Source organism: Ambystoma mexicanum, chromosome 3p (assembly GCF_040938575.1).
Source record: "Ambystoma mexicanum isolate Mex_15411 chromosome 3p, UKY_AmexF1_1, whole genome shotgun sequence".
In the NCBI taxonomy this organism is placed as follows: Eukaryota; Metazoa; Chordata; class Amphibia; order Caudata; family Ambystomatidae; genus Ambystoma; species Ambystoma mexicanum.
The window spans coordinates 652418231-652441033 of NC_090925.1; the positions used below are offsets into that span (position 1 = coordinate 652418231).

General features: G+C 43.7%; 1 protein-coding gene across 1 annotated transcript in view; it reads left to right on the top strand.

Annotated features, from left to right (window-relative positions):
* The window catches only part of LOC138579581 (uncharacterized), a 250662-nt gene that overhangs the window by 103769 nt on the left and 124090 nt on the right, over positions 1 to 22803 (top strand). The window contains exons 4-5 of the mRNA XM_069649853.1: positions 16718 to 16771; positions 20859 to 20903. Of these exons, the coding sequence (XP_069505954.1) occupies positions 16718 to 16771; positions 20859 to 20903 (99 nt within the window). The remainder of the gene's footprint in view (positions 1 to 16717; positions 16772 to 20858; positions 20904 to 22803) is intronic.

A 22803-nucleotide genomic window follows, 5' to 3' on the forward strand; every position in this document is an offset into this window, starting at 1 on the left:
GGTGCAACTTACAGCGTCACCATAGGCAACATTGTTGATCGTGTGCCCTGTACCTAGTTTGGCCTATACTCCAGAGTTTACACCATGTGTGTGTGGTCCTTGGCAGCCTGTTCCTGTCTCGTGCGTGTCATTGGATAGGCACAGGTTATTGTGCATGTGTTGTTTCCTGTGACTGTACATAAAACTTGGTCTTTGCTGTTGTTGCTTTCAATCAGCTTGACACAAGTCTCTTGAGGGTGCCTCTGGGCATACATTTGATTCGCCTAGGTGACCATGTCAACCTATTCACTGTCATTGTATGAGGGTGAATTATGGTACCTGTAGTGCATTGTGTGTGATTGTTCTTTTGGGGCTGGATAGGCCCAGTCATTGACAGATGCATCCCCATTAATGTGCTATTCCTTTGTGTTGTGACCTGTTAGTTGAGGGCTGCACAGGTGGTTCCTGCATGTACAGGGACCATTCTGGACATGCATTTGTGACATTGTTGTCTGCCCTTTGCCTGTCACTCATGCTGCATGGTAGATCAGAGTACGCATGTACTCAGCCAACAGACCTTTGTCTTCTGTGATGCTTCATGTAGGCCGGCAATGTGATGTTGCGCCAGACCATTGCATCATGGGTTGATCCTGGGATTCAGGCACAGCAGTGCATGAAGGTAAGGTCAGCATCAAGGTGACCTGGACATATGGGGAATGGAACTGCTTCTGGTTCCTGTAGACCTTCTCTGAGGATTGGGGGGCAGCAGCTCAACATGTATGCAGTCCAATGCTGCCACCACATTGGGCATGCTGGCAACTGCATAGAAGCAGGCTTTGGTGGCATTGAGCTGTTCCGTGGTGGTGGGGAGGATGATGTGCTGGGCCACATGGTGCACCAGAACTCTGGAGAAAGCAGGCTGCGAAATGGCATACAGCTGGCTCACAGAGTGTTGGAATGTGCAACTGGCCAGGAAGTACAGGACCGGCACTAACTTTACCTGCGGTGGTATGGTTGACCTGATACAGAGCCTGCTCCCAATGTCTACCTGGATGTGGGTCAGGATGTCAAGTATGATCTCCCTGTTTAGGCGGTACAGGGTTAGTATGTGTCAGTGAGTGTCCAGGGTGTGGCCTTTATGCGAGGGATCACTGCACACCTTTGTCACCTGCATCCCCATCATCATCATCCTCCTTCTCTACCTGGCCTACTTTTGACACTCAAGACCATGTAGCTGTAGATTGGCATGCGACACCTCCAGCTCCATGTTTGCAACAATGACTGGCAGCATGGCTGTGTTGGGAAGTGTTTGTGGGAAAGGTGTGACACTTTTTTACCCTCCCGATGTGCATTGGGTGCACCTGGGTGGTTTGAGTGCACCTGTGGCCTTATTTTCTTCACCTATGTCCATTTACCAGCTTCTTCGGGGTGTTGTTATCTCTGCCTTGCTTTTGCTGGTATTAACTACAAATATCAGCCAGTATTACCGGCAAATCCAATCTTGTAATATGCCTTTGATACCATTGTGCTGGTATTACCAGTGCAGGTTTCTGGCCCATCTGGTAGTTTCATAATCAGTATTACCGACACCTGTGTTTCCGGATGCGGTTATACCAGCGATGATAATTACAGCAACTGTGTTCCGGCAAACTCGTACTTTGCTGGACTGGTAAAATTGCTGGTAAATGGTTGTACTGGCCATGTTACCGTATACCAGCAAACTCGTAATGAGCTCATGTGCCCTACATAAGCAGAGGAGGTGCTTCTGCATTCCCCTACACCAACACCACAACTAGAAAGCAGTACCTACAAATCTTACAAAGTATTCTATTGGTTATCAGCACAGCAGAAGCCCACGTGAAGTGATCATTGCTATGCAGGCTCAAGCAAAGCATTTCAACAGCAATGAGAACAGTTCCTGAACTGTAAAAATGCTTGTGAAATATATTGGAATTACTAAAAGAAATAATGTAAAGTAGTGAAACTCAATTAATGTTGGATCCCAAGCACTTCGACCTCTGACTGTCGAAAACGAAAAGTTGCAGACATAACACAGGCAGAAATGCAGGCTTGTGACTTAAACAGTGTAATTCAGCTGCATTAAAATAGTCTGATCTCATAAGAACACAAGTATTTTAAGGTATTTCATTATATTAGCTATTAATCAATAACAGAACAGTGGTTTTTTGCAAATGTCAACTTGCATTGTGCAGTGTTTTATCTATCAATAACTGAGAGAAACATGTTAAAGAACCAGCTCTCGATCAACAGTAATAAATAAAGGGCCTTCGATTGTCTCACTGACAAAGTGTGAGAGATGCCCCGCCCCTGCTGTACTCTGACAGCTGTGCCTTTAAACATTCTCCGTCTTTGGAATTTAACCAATTGGAGTTTCAGAGTGTGCTTAACTTTCAAGCATTGTAGGTGGTACTGGAGAGGCAATCAATTGCACTATTTTGCAAATCAAAATTCTGAGAAGCACTGCCTTTCTGTTTTCAGGACACCATGATGGATAGTTCTGAGAAGCACCCCTTTTCTGTTGCTAGGGCAACATGACGATAAATTCTGAGACCCATCCAATTTCTGACAACAGGATAACCAGTACACTAGATTGTGGTGCAAAATGTACCTAATTAAGTTTAATTTATGTTTGTCTAAGGCAACACATAGATAGTATAGTCGGGGACGCTGCGGAGTAGCCAAGCAAAATGGCAGCTTAGCCAAGAAGCTCTGTCCCATGGCACGAAACACCATCCATACTTCGCTATAATCACTGCTGAAGCCACCTAAAGTACCTCCTTTTGAACTCCCCGCGGGAGGCTGCCTCGCTGTGTTGCAGCTGCACCACCATACAACCTCTACACACTCTGAAAAGCCGCTCATAATCTGAGCTCCTCACCGCCTGCACCTCGGGTCTCATGGCCTGTATCTCCCACATCCTTGGCAGTGAAACAGGCCCACCTGGTGTGTCGATGCTCTCCGAGCTGGTGCTCTCTGCAGGGGTGAGGGTATGTGCAGTGGTCTGCTGAAGCCACCCATATCTGTTCTACTGTGGCGACTCCCCCATGACATTGCTGACTGCAGAGGTTGCCCGCGGGATTGAGCCATAGACCCGCACTGCACTGCCCACCCTGGTGGTGTGTACTTATTGACCAGGTGCCAGTGGAGAATCACTTCCCCGAGGCTCGAGATCTGCTACAGTGCCACAGGTGCTCCTGACAGGCTCTGAGATGAGTGACAGTGCCGTGCTGCTGCTACGTCGTTTGGAGCATGCAGTTGTTTTCACCCGCTACGAGCAACGCAAGGCTCTTGACTGGAAGGGGCCTGGTATGACTTTTCCCAACTGGATGCCCAAGACCCAGTAAAATACACAGTGGGCTTTATTCTTCTTTGTTGTTCCTTCTCTCTGGTGGGTCTGACGAGTTTGGGACTTGTGTCTTGAAGATTGTGCATAGCCCGGTGCCGACCAATGCTGTGTAGTGTGGTGACCAGGAGGGTATAATCTACGGCAAGTGCTTAACAAAGAATACATGCAAAACTGTTGTGGGACACGTGGCTAGAAGTCCGCTCTGTAGCTCCGGTGCAGTAATAATAAGCAGCAATATCTTCCCATGGTTTTCTCTTTCATTTTTGCACGATGCACCTCATGATCAGGGGAGCAGGCGGGAGAAAAAAAGCAGAGCCATGGACAAGTGCACAGAGTCAACCGCCCGGAGAGAGGGACATTTTGCATCTAGTGGTGCAGCTACCCCTGAACAGGCAGGGACGCCACCCCCTCTGATGCACCTCATGACCAGGGGAGCAGATTGAGGGAAAAAAGCCAGAGCCATGGACAAGTGCACAAAATCAACCCCCCGGAGAGAGAGGGACATACAGCATCTAGTGTTGCAGCTGCCCCTGAACAGGCAGGGAAGCCACCCCCTTCGAATTTCAAAACATTTTGGATACTAGGACGAAGGGGTTGGCCGCTGTGAATGAAAAACTAGATGGCATCACGATCAATGTCACCACCATCAGGACACAGCTCGCTAAGGAGGCCCTATGGATCAACAAAGCTGAAGAACGCATTGGAGCCATGGAAGGTACAATTCATGACCTCGAATCGACAGTGACTGCCCTGACAAAAGATGAGGTATGTCAGGGCCAAATTCAATGACCTCGAATCCCCCTCCTGGCGGAGCCACAACTGTCACCCTTTTTTGCAGTTGAGTGGGCGCACAGAGCACTGACACAAAAGCCAAAGCCTGGTGACTTTCTGAGATCAATAATAGCAAAAATATTAAGCTACCACGACTGAGATCTCCTCCTGAAGCTGGTAAGAAACGAGAAGGAGCTGCAGCTTGGCTCTTAAGTGATCTGGATTTTTCCTAATTCTTCTGTGGTGGTTCACCAGGAGCGTCGTCAGTTCTTGGGAGTTATAAAGATGCTGCGGGAATGCAATATTCATTATGCGATGCTGTTTACAGCTAGGCTTTATTTTCAAATCGAGGGTAAATTGTATTTTTTCACAGTTCCGGAAGAGGCAGTGAAGTTTATTCAGGCCAAGATCCTGATTCGACGTTCGCCTACCGAAGTTCAGGAGGGACAGTCTGCAAAGTCAGACCATTGCGACTCAATGTTCCAAAGGATGGCAGTGATTAAGTATGTGCTGATGGCATGGGGTTTACACTATTATTTAGGTGTAGGGTTCATCCTATTAGAAATGAGAAAGCAGTGCCTTGAGTGGCAATGGTTTTGATGGTTAAAGTTGGGGATCAGCCAGGCAGTTGGGCTGCACAGTTGCAGGTTGGGGAGGTGCCCGAGCATATGATTTAATCTGATAGGTAGCGGGAGGTGGTGTGGGTGGGTGGTAGGGGGTGGGATGGATTGAAGGGTTTACAACGAAAAAGGCTTGGTGTCATATTCAGTATTCACAACATAGCAAACAACACAGAGTTGTCCTGTTTTCTGTTTCTCAGAGTAATTATGGAATGCATTGCAGATGGCTGTTGGGATTGTGCCGGGATTCACCCATATTAATTATAAGCCAGAATGTCCGTGGGGTAGTCAACTGCGTGAAAACTCAGAAATTCATCACCCAAACCAATAGGCTGATCTTCTTACAGGAAACTCATGTAGTGGAATCTGTTGCTCAGAGAGTTGGCCAGTCTTGGGGAGGGCAACCAGACTACACATCCTATTCAACTAGGGCACATGGAGTGATGATATTAATACACAAAACACTTCCTTGCTCATGTCAAGACCAGTTTGTCGATGAGAGGGGCTGGTATGTGTTGGTGCTTTTCAAAAGGGAAGTCGTACGACCGTCCTTATATGGGGAGGTGATTTCAATACCATTATGGAAACAGTAGTGGATAGGTTGACTGCTGGCCCCTGGGACCAGATGAAAGAGGATTGGGCTCTTTGGTCTGGTGTGCGGGAACTGAATTTTGTGAATGTCTGGCAACTGCAGCATTGTATTGAACAGGGATTCACTTACTACTCTGAGGTCCATGAAATGCATTCCAACATAGATATGTGTTTTCTCTTGGATTCTCTCCTTCTTGAGGTGGTGGACTTTTTCATGTATCCGAGAACTTTTTTGCACCGTTCCCCCTTCATTGTAATCATAAATTGGTCTGCGGAGAGTCGATCTAGTCTTCTATGGCACTCCAAACCTGAGGCACTGAGGGACTTTGCCTTTGCACAGGGCTTGCTAGAGGAAATTGATTTTTACGTTTCACAGAATGAAGGGCTGGTCATGACAACAGTGATGTTGTGGCAGGTGTTCAAAGCCTAGATACGTGGGGCTGCAATGTCGACTAAGCTTGGGGTCCTAAAACATCTTAGGCGTGATATGGCTAAGTCTGAGGCAAGATTAAAGGAGATCCAGGATAGTTATGCTAGAAATCCTGGCCCTGCAGTGCTTTCAGCATCTGAGAGGGAGTTGGATATTTTCCAGGGTCCTTGTTTGTTCAAAGGGAGATAAGATTGTTAGATAGGCATGGGATGGCGCGCCTATATGGGGAGGCAGATATATTAGGGCGTTTCTTGGACTAGGGCAGAGAAGTGGTCAGAGGACCAACCACTTATATTGACACTGAGGATGGAACAAGGGTTTATTCTGTGATGGGTATCAGGCATTCTGTTCCTTTTATGCAGTTTTGTATCGGCCTAAGGGTGAGGCATCCAAGGTTGGAATTAGAGAATATCCCCACTTCTTTGTTGTCTTCAGATGCTTCAAATTCTTTGGAGGTCCACCTGTCCATGGAAGAGCTGACATGGGAAATTAAGGAACTTCTCTTGAACAAAACACCCATCCCTGATGGGTTAGTCGCAGGGTTTTACAATGAGTTTCACAAAATCCTGGCCCTGCAGCTGCTTAAGATATGGGAGTAGGCCCTTGACAAGGGAATTCTCCTGGAGACGGTGGTTGAAGCCGTGATTACAGTTATGTTGAAACCATAGAGGGAAACCAGCACATGTGCATCATACCACTGCCTGTCACTGATTAATGTTGATGCCAAGATATTTACTAAAGCAATAACGAACTGATTGTAGCCCCTGGCGCCCTAGTTCATCCATAAAGATCAGTCTGGATTCATTCCTGATACAGTCACAGCCTTAAACCTTTGCTGCTTTTACAACATATTGGCACGTGGGCCCCCTGACTTGGGTGTTGTAGCCATCTCTCTAGATATGCAGAAGACATTTGACACAGTACATTGGCCCTGTGTCTTTGCAGTACTGGATAATGCTGGGTTTGGGCCTTGTTTCATGTAGTGGGGACAACTGTTATTCACTGACCCAATAGCGCAAATTCAAACCAACAAGATGATATCTCTGCCCATCAAGTTGGGAGGCAGAACCTGGCAAGGGTGCCTTCTGTGAACGCTCATGTTTGTGCTTGTTTTATAACCCCTGGTTGATTTGGTCCACTTCCGACATACTAAGAGTAGACTAATATTTGGTGGTCCCCCAAATGTGATATAGTTGTATGCGGACCGCATCCTCCTTTATATCAAGGAACCATTTAGGGATGCGGGGGCAGTCCTCCAGACATTACAGGAGTTTGGTAAATACTCGGGCTGCATCTTAACCACAAGAAATGAGAGGTTTTTTCATTGGCTGTGTCTGGACAGAATCATTGGAAATGAAATGGGCTGCGGATGGTGACCACCTCTTTTAGATATCCGGGTATTGTAGTCCATCAATTGGCAAAGGAGAGGATAGCTTTCAATTATATAATGTACATGCAACAGTTGGGGTCTAAGAATGCACGCTGGAGCAGGGTGCCAATGTCACTGTTGGGACGTCTCTCGATAGTTAAAATGTTGGTTCTTCCGAAGTTACTATATTTATTTAACAATATTCTGGTTTGGCAAGGCAGGACATTTTTCCAAGAACTGCAATCATTGCCTAGATCTTTCATGTGGGGTAACAGATGGGTCCATATGAGTTGGAAGGCAATGACCATGCCTTGGGAGAAAGGTGGCCTTAAGGCTCCCCATTTCGAACTCTATTATTTGGCGGCAAGAGTGCCTTTGGCGTCCTATTGGGAAGAGCACCATAACCCCCAACCACACATACCACTAGAAAGGGAGGCAGTGGGTGCTGCCGAGCTGTGCACTTTTGGGCATCTAGACTCATTAGCTGCTACACGCCTGGCATGGGATAAGCTGCAGTGATTTCGTGGGTTGGAGCATCCTTATAGCAGAATGGCTCCTCTATGGGGTTACACAGTGATGTTGCCAATGCTGGATCACTCCATATCTAGTAGGTCGAGCGCTGCTGGCATCACTGCTATGGAGTGCATGTATGCGCAGGGCACATTGATTGATTCTGAAGAATTTGAGAACTATGTCAGTGAATTCCCCATACAGAGGCTACACCACTGGTGGATCAGAACTGTGTTTAGACTGAGATGGCCGAAGTATTTATGTGAACATTAGATAAGTTCTGTGGAATTGTATATATACAAGACTGTGGTGGGAGGTTCAACAAAGCTGGTATCATTGTTATATGACAGAATGTTATGTGCAATAGCACACAGGGGCTCAAATGTAAGAATGAAATGGGAGAGCAACCTGTGCACTGAGTTTACAAACAAACAATGGGCTGCGATGTGCAGAACACCATAAGAATTTCCTACAACTCTAAATTCCGACCGATTCAATTCATGGTTCTGAACAGACAGTATTACACCCCAGAGAGGATACAGAGGTTCCGAAACACTGATTCAGGCAGATTCCCCAGGTGCAGAGGTGAGTGGGACGATCTGCTGCACATGCTCTATGCCTGTCCTCATTCCTCATTTGTGATCCTATTGGAAAAGGGTTGGGGATATATGGATGGACGTGACTGGACATCCAGAGCCATTTTCCCAGGTGGCGATATTTGCTGGGGATCATGCAACCAATGGCGGAGGAGAGGCATACATTCCTCAATCTCTGACTCTTATTAGCTAAGAGACGTATTTTGTTTGGATGGAAGTTATCTGGTGTCCCCTCAGTGCAAGACTGGTTAACCGATCTTACATGGGCAAACAATATGGAAGAGCTGTATGCACATTGGTTCACCCCAAAGTAGGCCCAAAGACATCTGGTCTGACTTTCACCGCTATCTGTCTGGTATTGCCATATCAGAGCCGGGAGTGTCACCAGTTCCTGTATAATATCATTCTTGTGCCGTAGGTTGCTCTGAAACTGTTTATGGGAATACTGTGTTGTGTTTTCATTTTTCTATGTGTTGTCGCCAAGCTAATGATAAAGAAAGTAAAAAGAAATAAGAAAGCTAGAATAGTCACTATACAGTCTTAAAGATGAATCAATTGGATATCCAGATTCCCCTACACGAATTCCAGGTTGCAGACTGTGAATCCTTTTGTTTGATCAACTGTGCTAAATTATTTTGTGCCAAAGAATTATTAACACGTCTGTAGAAGAGCTTTTCAAAGAAAATGGCCTTTTCCCTAATTTTAGTCACAGGAATACCTTGACAAAATCTCTGGTGACTCTGAGGCCATATGGGGCGATCTGTTTGTTACTCAGAAGACCTATGAAACCCCCCTGAGACGCCGTCCTTGCCAAATGGTATTTGTTATAACGCCTATGATTAAAAGTTGTGCCTAGAGTTGATGACCTGTTGCAGTACAACATACAACTCTGGGTCATTTACTTCAAGGTTGTGAGCTGGGACAAAAAAATGGGGTCTACAAGTGGCCAGTAAGTATTTTTGGTGCTAGATGAAGGGTAACTATAACACGCATATATATTGTGCAGCCCTATGTAATGCAGCAAAATTACACACACATATGGTGGCATTGCACACAGAAATCTTTAGCTTGAACATTCTTCAAAATCTACGAAGGCAACCAATAACTGCTTGCTTGAGACCAACTTCAAGAAGAAGCCTATTTGAATACCTTCTGACTCAGCAACCAGAACTTAAAAAACACAACTGACAACAGACCAAAAATATTAATTCAGCCATCCAGATGACACTGGGTATATTACATGGACGCGGTAGCGTCCATGTAGTTATGGTTAAGTTGGTGTTTCCATAGGAAGAGCATTTTTTGGGTGGCTTATAACTTCGCTCCATCTGGACGAATCCTCACCAAACTTTGCAAAAAAAAGTATATGGCCCACTCTGGATTTTTTTGCAAAGTTTGGAGAAGTTTGGTCCAGGGGGGGCAAACTTATAGGTGGGGTCCCAAAACTTTTGTTTTTTCCCATAGACATAATGGGAAAAAACTTTGCGCACGCCTACAGCCCAAACCGCTGGACGGATTTACACCAAATTTGCGGCAGGAGCGGGGGCTTGGTCCCGAAAGTGTGCTTTTGGAAATTTGGTGTAAATCCGTCCAATAGTTTTTTTTTTAAATGACCAAAATGTAAGGCAAAAAATTTAGTGATATCTCCGTTCGCTCCGCGACGGACTTCCCGGTTCGCTCCGCGGACAGTGCCCTGATTGGCCGAGCGGCTAGCGTGATGTCCGTGGACATGCAACATGTTCGCTGATTGGACGGCGTGGTGCGTGAAGCGCGTCAGATTTTCTGTGGTGCCCGCCATCTTGCATTCACGGACGACCACGGACATCGCGGTGAAACTTGTATTAAAAATTGTATATAGTGGAGTGTGTTGGTGTGTAAGAGTGTTTGGGGAGGGTGGGGGAGTATGAGATAGGTTCAATGTTCTGTTTATTTTATGTGCTAGACACTTTTGTTGTGTTCGATTTTTCTGCAGACAACACGGCTGTTCTGAAATGTTCGTAAATAAACAGAATGGATTCGGTGTCAAGTTGAAAGTGTTCTAAGAAGACTCGTGGGGTCCTGGAATGTTCGCAGGGGGTGTCCCGAAGACGCTGTCTGTATTGTTCATTGTCAAGCTGAAAGTGTTCTAAGAACACTTTCAGTGTCCTGAAATGTTCGTACATAAAGAAAATGGGGGTGTTCTGAGGGCGTTGTCCGTATTGTTCTCTGGCAAATTTAATGTGTTCTAAGAACACTCGCGGTGCACTGAAATGTTCAAAAATAAACAAAATGGGGGTGTTCTGAGGACGTTCTCCGTATTGTGTGCCTGCTTAGCTGTATCCAATGAGGGAATGGCACAAAGAACTAAGTGGAAATGGTAGAAGGGCTGTCTACGAGTTATGCGGTTTCCGGAAAGGGCGTGCTACATCCGGGGTTTTTCAGCAAATCCAGCATGGAAAGAAGACTGTAGGGATCAGCTAATTAGATGTTGAGGTTGTGGATTTGTGTTCAAAGAGACTGTGTGCAGTGAAGATGGCAGAAGTGGAGAAAGTCAGGGTGTTGGTGCTTGGAGATATGTTTGTGCATGGTTTACAACAGTATGCTCAATGCAGGCATGTTGCAAAGAATTTTGATGTTAAAGGAGTGGAGGTGGTGTGGAGCAGTGTGCCTGTTTGCAATGTACAGGGAATTGTACACGTTTGTGAAGATATGGGCAGGATCAACAGTCCCCATGTGGTAGTTTTGCACTATGGTGCTTTCCATTTGGGCTATGCCAGTGCCCCTACTTTGTTGGCAGATTTGGAACACTTGGTTCAAGCAGTAATGAACATCCTTCCAAATTCCAAAGTATTTTTTTCTGGATTAGTACCTAGGGCAATATGGGACAATAGTTCAGTTTTTTTTTCCTCAGCAAAACAATGCTAGGTGTGTAATCAAACGAGGCATGTGGCCCTTCATGCTTAGAGCTGGTATGTTCTTCTGTAATAATAAGAATATTGATTCCAGTAATGCTGTTTATTTTAAAGAAGATGGCATTTCCTTATCTTTTATGGGAAATGCCATTCTGTTTTGGAATGTAAGGGTTGTTTTGGAGAAGGTTATGGGAAGATTTTAGGAGTAAAGTAAGAAAAAAAAAATACAAAATAACAGGTGTCTGTCAAGCATCTGCAAACCCCCCCCCCCCCAAAAAAAAACGGCTCTTTTCAGAGCCAACCTCAAAGGGGAAATGGGGCACACTATTTAAATTTACATTCACCACGCTCAGATTTTCGATATGTCCGCGACATGGTGGTAGTCCGCGGACATCGAAATCACTAGCTAGGGGTTCAGTATGTTCTATGTCACATGTATATAAAGTCAGGAATATTATGGTTAAGTTGTGCTACTAAAAACATGAAATTCAGTAAAAAAACGTTGTTAAAGAGACGTTATGGTTAAGTTGCGCTTCTAAAAACCTATGAAATTCAGTGAAAAAACGTTGTTGAAAGGGATGTTATGGTTAAGTTGCGCTACTAAAAACCTATCAAATTCAGTAAAAAAACTTTGTTAAAGGGACGTTATGGTTCAAAGTAAAACCGAAAAACCCCTGAAATTCGGCAGTTATGGTAAGATAAGCAACCATAACTCGCGCCACCGTGCACTGCTAACACTAACACCCAGGACATCAAAGATGACATCACACATGTCATTGATGACATCACTGATGACATCACATGACTGGCTCTCCCTTTTTTTCCTTTACTGACATATCTAAGCCACATAGTTTTCTTCAGTAACAGTCAGGAAGTAAAAATTGAAAAGGTACTATATTTGTAGACTTAGGGTCAAGTCATATCATATGAAACATATATATAGCAGAAGACACAGGCTTGAAAGAGAGCAATCCTTTCTGTGCATGAAGATAATCATTAGGGTTATCAGCATTTTCTCATAGTTTTATTTGTATTACTATACATTCCCTGTATATGCTCATATTTGTATACATTGTACTCACACTCCTTTCTTAGGGTTCACTGACATCATTTCATACACATACATAAAGTAAGTAGCAGCTTTGAAACAGAGCAATCATTTCTCTGCATAAAGATAATCAGTTAGGTTATGAACTCTTTCTGCTACTACTTCTGCTTTTTTGCTCTCTGTCCCTGTATATACTCATATTTGTATGTGTTGTTGTCTCTTTGTGTTTTGTCTGTATTAAGTGTAATTATGTATTAAGTGGGTTTTATTAGCTACTTATTACATGTTTCACAGTATGCAAAACTCTAATAAGAAAGCAGTTATCATTTCATTATTCTACATGGCAAGATTATGAATATTGCACCTTCATCATGTATACTGCACACACTGCCTAAGTTTCTGCATGAGTTGCTTAGTATACTGGATAGAACTTTATAATAGAATGCTATTTATATCAATGCTTTGCTTAATGCACTAATTAGCTCATGATATTTATTCAAATGATCCTTGACACCTTTTGGTCAACATTATAAGAATCCCTCCTACAGAGTTTTCATGAAAAGTAAATGCACATGTGATGTCATCAGTGATGTCATCAATGACATTTGTGATGTCATCTTTGATGTCCTGGTTGTTAGTGTTAGCAGTGCACGGTGGCTCGAGTTATGGTTGCTTATTTTACCATAACTGCCGAATTTCAGGGGTTTTTCGGTTTTACTTTGAACCATAACTTCCCTTTTAACAAAGTTTTTTCACTGAATATATATATATCTATTGCCACTCGCCACCTCAGAGAACATTTCTTTAACAGACCATCACAAAAATACTCAATCAGAACCAACTGTCACATTGTTCTTCAGACCTCAGCTTCTGCTTTATCCCCAGGCACCACTTACCATTGACTAGTGCACATTCTTTAAATCAACACCTCTTCACCTTGAGCACTAGTTGTGCTGATTTGAGAATGCTGCAACTTCCTTGTACACTGCCTACATTTGCTGCCACATCCGTGAACTGGGCTCCAACAATGGTTAGAAGTAAACTCCACCTTATTGAGCTGCCTCAATCTCTACTGCATACCAGTTGGGTGCCCCTGCCACCTGCCATGCCTTTTTTAAAATACCCACATAAATACTTTCACGTCAGAACTTTTCCAGAATATTTTTTACTGGCAATTACTTTCATCATTCCGAATAGTAAAGAATTATTTAAGAACCTGTCTCTAATGTTATTACTGGGCAGTGAAGCTTACCTTACAAGACAATTGATAGGTTGTCAAAATTGAACTTCAGCAAATCCATACAGTCTTATTACTTATAGCATCAGCTTTGTCTAGACCTTAAGTCTTTTGTTATTTGCTTATTTCCCAAATCCCCAACACCTCTTGCAGGATTAAGCTTTGAACTTGTCAATGTAGCAAAAAGTCGAATTAGTGTTCAAAAGCTTGGTTCTTCTTAGGAATAGCTGAGATGGGCAACGTGTGCTTGCAGTAAGAGCATTCAAAACATACAATTATTTGGTGTACTCATTTCTACAAGAGCCTTGCAAGGCATATACAAACCTGCACAGCAAGTAGTCCCAGGAACCAGGTCAAAACATGTTTGAAGCAGATGGGGCATAATACATGAAAATATCAAGTTGACATCCTTGAACTGTGAGGATAGAGCCCATCAGATGAAGAGATTGAATAGAGTTTTTTTGCACTCCAGTTCAAATGAAGGAAAAGCATATGTCTGACTCAGACAAATGATGGGGATGCAAACACAGGAATGGAACACTTGAACACGTGCTGTGGGATTGCCATGGGATCAATCATTTTGGGCAAAAATAAACCTGTTCTTATGTATTTATTTTTTTTATTGTGACATTGGTTGCACATACACAACCTTGCAAAAAAGAAAATTAAAAATAATCATAATTCCACACAAAGACCATAATACAATGCTTAAATAATGCATCATAATAAAATTAGCCAAATACCAATTCACATAAAAAAGCATAACACACTTCCACTAGTTACAGTTAGAATGTCATTAAAATTAAAATGGTCCAAAACATATTATAGATCACCGCCTAATACTCAACAGGACGGCTTGATGAAGAATTTTAACTACAGAAACAGTCACTGCAGTCTCCTCACTCACCACTCCAATACATCTAAAAAAATTCCCCAGGTTTCAAATAATCTGGGTTATGCATGAGTAAGATCGATCACAACACTCTGAGCTTGCAAGAACAGTCAATCGACCAGAATATGCTTTCTGTAATGTTTAATCTCTTCGTTCTTAAAGAGGATGCAACCCCTAGAACATCCAACAAGTGGTCATCTGATGGAAATGATTTCACCAGTAGACAACAGATTTAGCCTGCACCTTAGGAATTGAGAACATCAATTACCATTGGGATATTTTAGATACCCAGGGATGGCACCCAAAGACTAATCACATGTTGACAAACGTACATATAACATGGTTGATCTCATCTTGATCATTGTCGACATCCAGCTGTGCTCAAGTGCTCAAGTGACAATTGCCCAACACCAATTCAGTGCACTTTTTAAGATTGATCAAAGGGCTAAACGTCGATCTCTGTATGGCATCTGCAAGATCACTGTATAAGGAACCTGCAGTTGGGGACTAACATCTTCCTAAACAAGATCAAGATCCTCCAATCCAGTTGGCAACTCAAGGAAACCAATTTGAGTTTGAATCGAAGAGCTGTGATTGGTGAGCACTCCAGCACATTTAGAGCCTGCTTCCAAACTCTGGATTCCACCCTATCCTCATTGAAAGCTCTCGTTTTATGGCTGATTTCCATGCCATATAATTCATTTGGTGCAACTTTCATCCTATAGTAGTTTATACGCTGGCAAATTGAGAAGCGCCAGAACCTGGAACAAATTTTCGTCATTTGGCCAGTGAGTTGAGTAGCCTTGGACATTATACATGATGACAAAATGTCAATATTATCGGCTATATCCATAGCAAAGCCCAAATACATGGGAATCTAAGATGGACCATCAGTATTCGCATTGCCAAATTGTAGACAATTTTTTATTGTTGTTAATATTAAATCTAACAATGCATGTTTTGGGCTCATTAATACTCAACTTGTTACCCACCAAATATTTACGCACTAGGTTAAGCTGCCTCTGTGAGACCACCTGAGTTTTAACTAGGAGTATCACGTTGTGGGCATAGGTGAGACATTGAACCATCAAGGTGGAAATCCTCAGAGGTGCAAAGGATAATTGTGACAAGAACAAAAATGTTCCCAAGTCTGACAAGTAAATGTTGAAGAGGCAGGTAGCGAGTTCACGACCCTGATGGAGACCCCTTCTGTTTCGAACGCTCTCCATCAGAGCACCCTGCCCGCTCAACCTTACCCGAAGGAAAGTGCTCTCATGAAGATGAACCAAAATAGAGGGTAGTGCAGATGGTTTTTGCCAGTCTCTTAAATTCAACCGTTTCAATTGATACAGTCAAATGCTTCAGAGTAATTAATAACGGCCATGTACATTTTCACACTACCCAGCCTAGCTGGCTCTTCCTTCAAACAGCTCACCACAAGCCTGTTTAAAGTGGTACCCTGCCACTTGCAGAAGCCTTTCTGATATTTTTGTAGAGGACCAGTAGAGCTATCCCAAAGCTCCAATACCTTCAACACCAAATCTGCGAAAATTCTGCTCTCACAGTCAAGAAGGGAGATTGTACGGTAGATTGGCAGATTATTCGAGGCCCTGTTCTTGTATCTGGGTATGATCACCACGTGGTTTCACAAAGGGGGAATTGTTCCTGTAACAATTATTTGATGATAAACTTAGATTACGGTTTTGAAACACTGATTTTAGGAGACGACTCACAGATAGAGGACCTGCCATTTCGACAAAAAAGCTGGCTATTCAGGGCACTAATGATGGCTAAAAGGATGATATTAAAAGGGTGGAAGACAGTGAAACCCCCAACAAAGGAAGAAAGGGTGGCAGAATTGCACAGAATATCATTAATGGAAAGGGTATTTTGGAAGACACGTAAGAAAATGAAATGATTGAAGATATATGGTCACGTTTCTTCTCGGTTGAACTGTAAACATTAGAATGCGTAGGAGAGGATGATTACGTAATACTCTGCATTAACACTGATGTAAATATTCGTATTATTTAACGTTTGTTGTAAAATGTAAATAAAACAGTTATCACATTCTTAACCATCTGTATCACTTATGCCAAGCCAGTTAGCTGCTCACATGCACATCTGCATTTTATGATTAAAATCCCAGAGCAACTTATTAACTCTATGACAGTAGTGATAGGTGAGCACCTATACTTTCTAAACTACTTGGACATTTAACCGATCTTATAGCATAAGGGTCTATCCTAAATTAGGGTGGCCTACCCCCTGATATATACAGGAACCATAATATATTTGGTTAACAGCTCAAGAGATATCTTGTTAATGAGATACAAGATTCAATTGTGGGTGTTAAAGAGTTTTTGCTTCTCAGTGAAAAGTATTTGGTTTGTTCATTGTTCTTATTGTGTTTTAGAAAGAACTGGCGCAAGGATTTGGCTGCTCAATAGAAGACATCTTGCGTTTGATGGTAAGAAAAGCTTGTATGCTTGGTGCATGTATTGGGCATGCTGATTGGACCTCTTTACATTCGATGCTTTAGTTCCAGAGTCTGTGACATAGCACACTGTCTGCTCTCACCTCTCCTAGAGCCAGTTGGCTGACGCTGATGTGGGACATTCCATGTATGTTATTTGCCTCTTCTGACAGTCACATTGGGTGCGAATGGTTGACTTGCTGGACGTGAGGAATCCTAGCAACGAGAAGCAACCCAAGGAAATGCACAACAGCAACCGTGATGACTATGTGCACAGAGCCCCACACATCAGGATACGTTGCTACACTGTTTATTTTAGAGAATCTCCAATTCAAACAGCATTCTCTTTCAATGTGTCTAATAGGCAGGGCGGCACAGCAAGCTGTACACACTGCATACCCTCCAGTCCCTTCAAGCAAAAGTAAGTGGCTGATTTTACTTGGCACATTAATGTCATGGAAAGGGGCCGTGCTTGTTCGCACGTATGTGCGAAGGAGCCCTCTTCCATGCAATGTTTAACAATTCCAAAAAACGGAATGGAAATGGGAAAGAGAAAATCACAGTTCATTTACATTTTTTCCATCCGTTTTGGAAAAATGAAAATGCTGCCTGCAAATAGTGCTTTGCAGGCAGCAAAAAGGATTTCTATGGAATCCTCCTGCCTCTTGGTTTTCGTCCAGCATGCAAACGTATACTAGTAGAACACCATGGGGCTCTTTGAAGGCAGAAAAAGATAGCGAATCACCGAAATGTATCGCAGGTGCCCTCACTGCACCTTCAAATGGCACCAACATCACATGGATGATTAAATAGAAGAGCAAATAGAATATACCTTGCTTTTCTGCTACAAATGAGTCAGTGTGTGCGGATCATAACCAACCCACAGTTTTAATCATTGGGCCAATTGGCCTTCCTCCAAGTTTTAATGGTTTGAGACAGTGAGCACAATATAATGTTATGTAGCCACTGCATCATCCGATCTGATTATACAAGCAGTAAGAAAGAATCCCTCATTACTAGTTTGGCAGTAGCCTTGCGGTTAAACCGGCAGGCTGCCGGCAAACTTGCAATTTTTTACGTCACCTGCAAATGGGCAATTACTGAGTCATTACGGCCCTGCCGGACCCGGCAACTGCCCATTTGCGGGCTCGGGAATGGAATGCTCCCCATTCCCATTGAGCCCGATTGGCCGATAGGGCTCAATGGGAATGTCAGATGCACCGGCACCATTCAGAATCTTGCCAGTGCATCCAGCATGCTCCGCTCGCGGGTGCCGTTAGAGCCGCCAGGTCAGACCTGGCGGCCGCAATGGCTCTCACGAGCAGAACTCGTAGTTTGCCGGTCCGGGAACACGTTACCGGCAACAATACAAGTACCGTAGTTCCCAGACCGGGAAACGTGTAATGACCCTGTGTCCATTTGAAAAAATACCGCCAACTTTACCTTCCAAGGATCTTTCAAGACATAAGTAAGTGCTCTGACCATTGCAAAGGCAAAAGGCTGAAGTGTGAGTGTCTTTATAAACCAACAGAATGCCGAGGTTACTAGAAATATTTTTTTGTGTACAGTTGGAGGTATGTATGCTTTTATAAAAAAAATAGTAAAAGGAAGTGTTGTACCAGCCACCCTCCTAGTGACCCATGAATAGTTGTAGGCCCTGTTTTAATGAATATGGCCAGCACTGTATATTCACATGCCATTCAGGGAAAGACAAGCTTGCAGGAATTCTCCTGGACCATATCCCTCCCGCAACACTGCACCTACTGCCACCATCCCTCTTCGGTTTCATTTGTCATCCTAGAAATATGTGAAGAAATCCAGCTGGCCTGCACTAGACAGCAAAAGAAAAACATATTTCTAAGGAAGATTTTATTGTTCCATTAAAAGCAAGAGTGAGTTTGCTGCTGGAAGCATAATCTGCTTGCTCTGCAAATAGTGCATGTTTAATATGTGACCTCTGCATCCAGCAGAAGTGGTGAATAGCTGCTGTGTTTGATGCCAGTGATCATTGTATTCTACTGTTAAGATCAATTAATGTTGGACTTGATGGACTTCAATTTCCATTGATCGCCTCCTTCTCACTAAACTGCTCTTCTTCTGTGTCTTTACTTCCACATGTTTCAAATGTTCATACCTCATCATGTGGGGTTCCACAGGGATACGGTCTCTCCCAATTCTCTTTAATGTATATATCCTTACCTTTGTGATCTGGTTTACATTTTTGGTTTAGATTTGTATAATTATGTGGATGCCATGCAGCTAGCTCATTGTAATGTTATCAGGTCAATTTGTATCCTGCCTCCTCTCCCCCATGCTGCCCACCCACTATTGATGCCTAGAATAACAGACGTCTAATGAAGCTGAACCACAGTGAATCAGAATTCCTGATTGTCAGACTGCAACCCTATCTTTCACAGGCTTTTTTCAGGTTTGTTAAACTGGGCCGTTGCCCACTATCTGATCCATGTGCCAAATCAATGAGTAAAGATTGGCTGTCCGTAATACTGCATATGGCTACAGTAGTGCAAACAAACGTTTGCCGTCTAAGATATTTAACAAATATGTAACCATTATTGGAATAGAACCAAAATATGTCTGCTCTCTTAGATATAGTGATGTCAAGCATCTACTATGCAAATATCCTGTATCTTGGCTGACACATCTGCAGCAACTCCAAAAATATCTGCATGTGCTTATCATGGATTTAGGTGCATTGTATCCGAGGATTCCTCAAAACTCCTCCCTTTTCAAGATGACGTTTGACATTTATGTCATCCCTGAGAGTTGCCATATACAATTAAGCTTCAGATTTCTCCAGAACGGGCAAAGATCCAATACAATGCTTTAAGCACATGCTTAAGTGATCCATTGCCTAGAGGGTAGTAGAATCCTGTGAAGCATATCACGACAAAGTGTACATGGCCACCTTTATCTAAGTTTTAATTTCAGAGGTTTCTATTTGGGCTTCATTATAAGTTTGCCGGTCTGGTAGCAACGGTACCAGTAAGCTTGCCGGTACCGTTGTTACCAGACCGGCAAACTATGATATCTGCTCGCGGGTGCCTTTCCGCCCGCCAGGTCTGACCTGACGGGCGTACCGGCACCCGTGAGCAGAGCATGACGGATGCACCGGCACCATTGTGAATGGTGCCGGTGCATCCGACCTCCCCAAAATGGGAATGGGAAAAAAAAATCCAGCTCCCGCGAATGGGCAATTACTGGGTCTGGCGTGGCTGTAATGACCCAGTAATTGCCCATTCGCGGGTGCCGGAAAAAATCTCAAGTTTGCCGGCAGCCTGGCAGTTTTACCAGCAAGGCTACCGCCAAACTTGTAATGAGGTCCAATTAGCTTAAAGGACATGTTTATGGTTGAAAACGTTTATAACTGACTGCCAGATAACTGCTCTCCTGAACTACACATGTATGTTGTCAAGTGACGTCTTTGAATTGTCAAATAAGGTAACATAGAAGGCATCCGAGCATTTAGTTACACATTTAATGTTGTACTTCTTTCAATCCACCCTCCGCACTGTGTATTGGTTCTACCTGCAGGCATTTGCATGTCACAAGCTTGTTATAAGAAGGTCTTACAGTTGACAGTAATGGTGTGTTATTATAGAAATAAGGCAGTGTGGCATTTTCTGTAAATCAATAGATACATCTTTACAATATATAGCAGACGTGACAGTTCAATTAGACCACACAACCATTAGAACACATATAACAGTTTACAAAATATACTCAAATACCTTCCTTAGATCAGAATATCAATGCCTCTGAGAAGCAACATGCAATGAATTAGAAGCTTTAAATAGAAACTCAAACTAAATATAGTGGTTCAGCTCCTTTTGGGGCATGTGTCAAATTACCTCAAAATAGTCCTTAGCCACCAATCTAACGATTTTAACTATGGTTCCCTTAACCTCTTAAGTTCCAAGGACGAGTATGCTCGTCCTGTTTGCGTAAACTTGCACAATAGTCTGACAATATCATGCCCTATGATTTGATCTGTTTCATAGCTTCCTGCGTCAGTCTCTCTGAAATTGAGTTCTTCATATTTGGTTTCTTTTCTCCTCTTTAGGGTCTCTCCCAGTTAAACATACAAGAAGTGGACACAATGATTCAGGTAAAAGCAAATTCACAGACGTGCACCTGCTGAATGGATTACAAGGTTTACGCTTCAATAAATGGGTCTGCACATCGATCTTACGTTTTGTTATATAGTGTTGATCAAAAACACCTCTTCTACTTATAAGGCCCATTAGTGAAATAGTGGCCTCAAGTCATCACCTGCATACTGGACTGTGGTAAGGATGTTATTGTGTAGGTCTAAAAGGTCGGTGATATGAATGGTTTAGGCATTAGGCCATGTACACATAATCTTGCCTATGTCCTACAAGTCCAGGTTTGTAGAATGGATGTATCAGTGTCTGTATGATTTTATGGATCTACTGAAAAACACTGCTAACCATTGCCCCCTCAGGTGAAGAGCTTGTCTGGACCTGCATGAAATACAATGGTGTATCTTCTAATTCCTCAGAATCACCCAGCCAGATTAGACAGGATTGTTACGATCTCTCCCACCTGCATGTAGCAGTTATCTTAGGTTTTAGATTCCTGAGGTGATCCTGTTTTTTGGGAGCAGTTTAAGATGTGGTCAGGCTTCTTTGCCATTTTAAAATATGGTGTTTGGGTTCTCTTAGTCCTTCCTTATGGGTCCAGATTGTTCTGTAACATCTTGGTTCATGTTTCCAGCACAGGGTGTAACATTTCATTTTCCCGGGTCAATGTCTGTGTTTTTTAACGTGTCAGCATTTGTGTCTTCAGGGAATAAAGGTTTCCCATAAAGGGAAGTAACATTTCAGCACTTTGTATACTTTTTGGTTGGTGTATGTGCTTCACCGTTGGTACAAACCCAAATTGTGTGAGTTGTCGTTTTTGCAACTGTGTTTGACGGTTTAGTCGCACATGCATGTTCTTTATCTGTAACAAAATTTCACGCAGTCCAGATTTGTTGGTGTAATCTCGGATTGTATGTTTCCCTACTAAAAGTTAGACAATCTGTATGTGTATTTGCTGATATATTTTATGGAAAGACATTATTTGCCACGTAAGAAGTCATCTGCTTTTCATTGAAAAAATGAGGGTAATTCATAGAATTCAGCGCACAAGTGGCGCACGCGGCTGGCGCACAGTGTGCGCGTGCGAATCCCTGCGCCAGCCGCGTGCGCTAAAATCCATTTCCGCGCACATCATATTCATGGATTCCAGCCTCCAAAACCAGCCGTGGCGCACAGTGGCACAGCGACCCTGCAGCAGCGCCAGTTACGCCCCCAAGAACGCCTCTCGCGCAGGGAAAAGCCATCAATATACCAAATTCAGTGCAAAGGGCTGCGCTAACCCTGTAACAGCACAGCAAGCGGGCTATGTGTATCACTGGGGTGCGCAGAAAGTACCTCACGCGAATGGGCCCGTGCGAGCAGGGTACGCGTATCTCAGGGGTGCGCGTGAAGTTCCACACGCGATTCCATCAGGGTACATGTATGTCGGGGTGCGCATGAAGTTCCACACGTGAAATCAGCAGGGTACATGTATTCCAGGGGTGCGCGGGAAGTCCCACACGCAATTCCATCAGGGTATGTGTATTACAGGGGTGCGCGGGAATTTCCACATGCGACTGGGCCCGTCCGAGCAGGGTACGCGTATCTCAGGGGTGCGCGTGAAGTTCCACACGCGATATCAGCAGGGTACGTGTATTTCAGGGTGCAGGGGAAGTTACACACGCGATTTCCGCAGGGTACGTGTATATCTGGGGTGTGCGTGAAGTTCCACATGCGATATCAGCAGGGCACGTGTATTTCAGGGTGCAGGGGAAGTTACACACGCGATTTCTGCAGGGTACATGTATTTCAGGGGTGCGCGGGAATTTCCACACGCGATTGGTCACGTGCGAGCAGGGTACGCGTATCTCAGGGGTGCGCGGGAAGTTCCACACGCGATTCCATCAGGGTACGTGTATTTCAGGG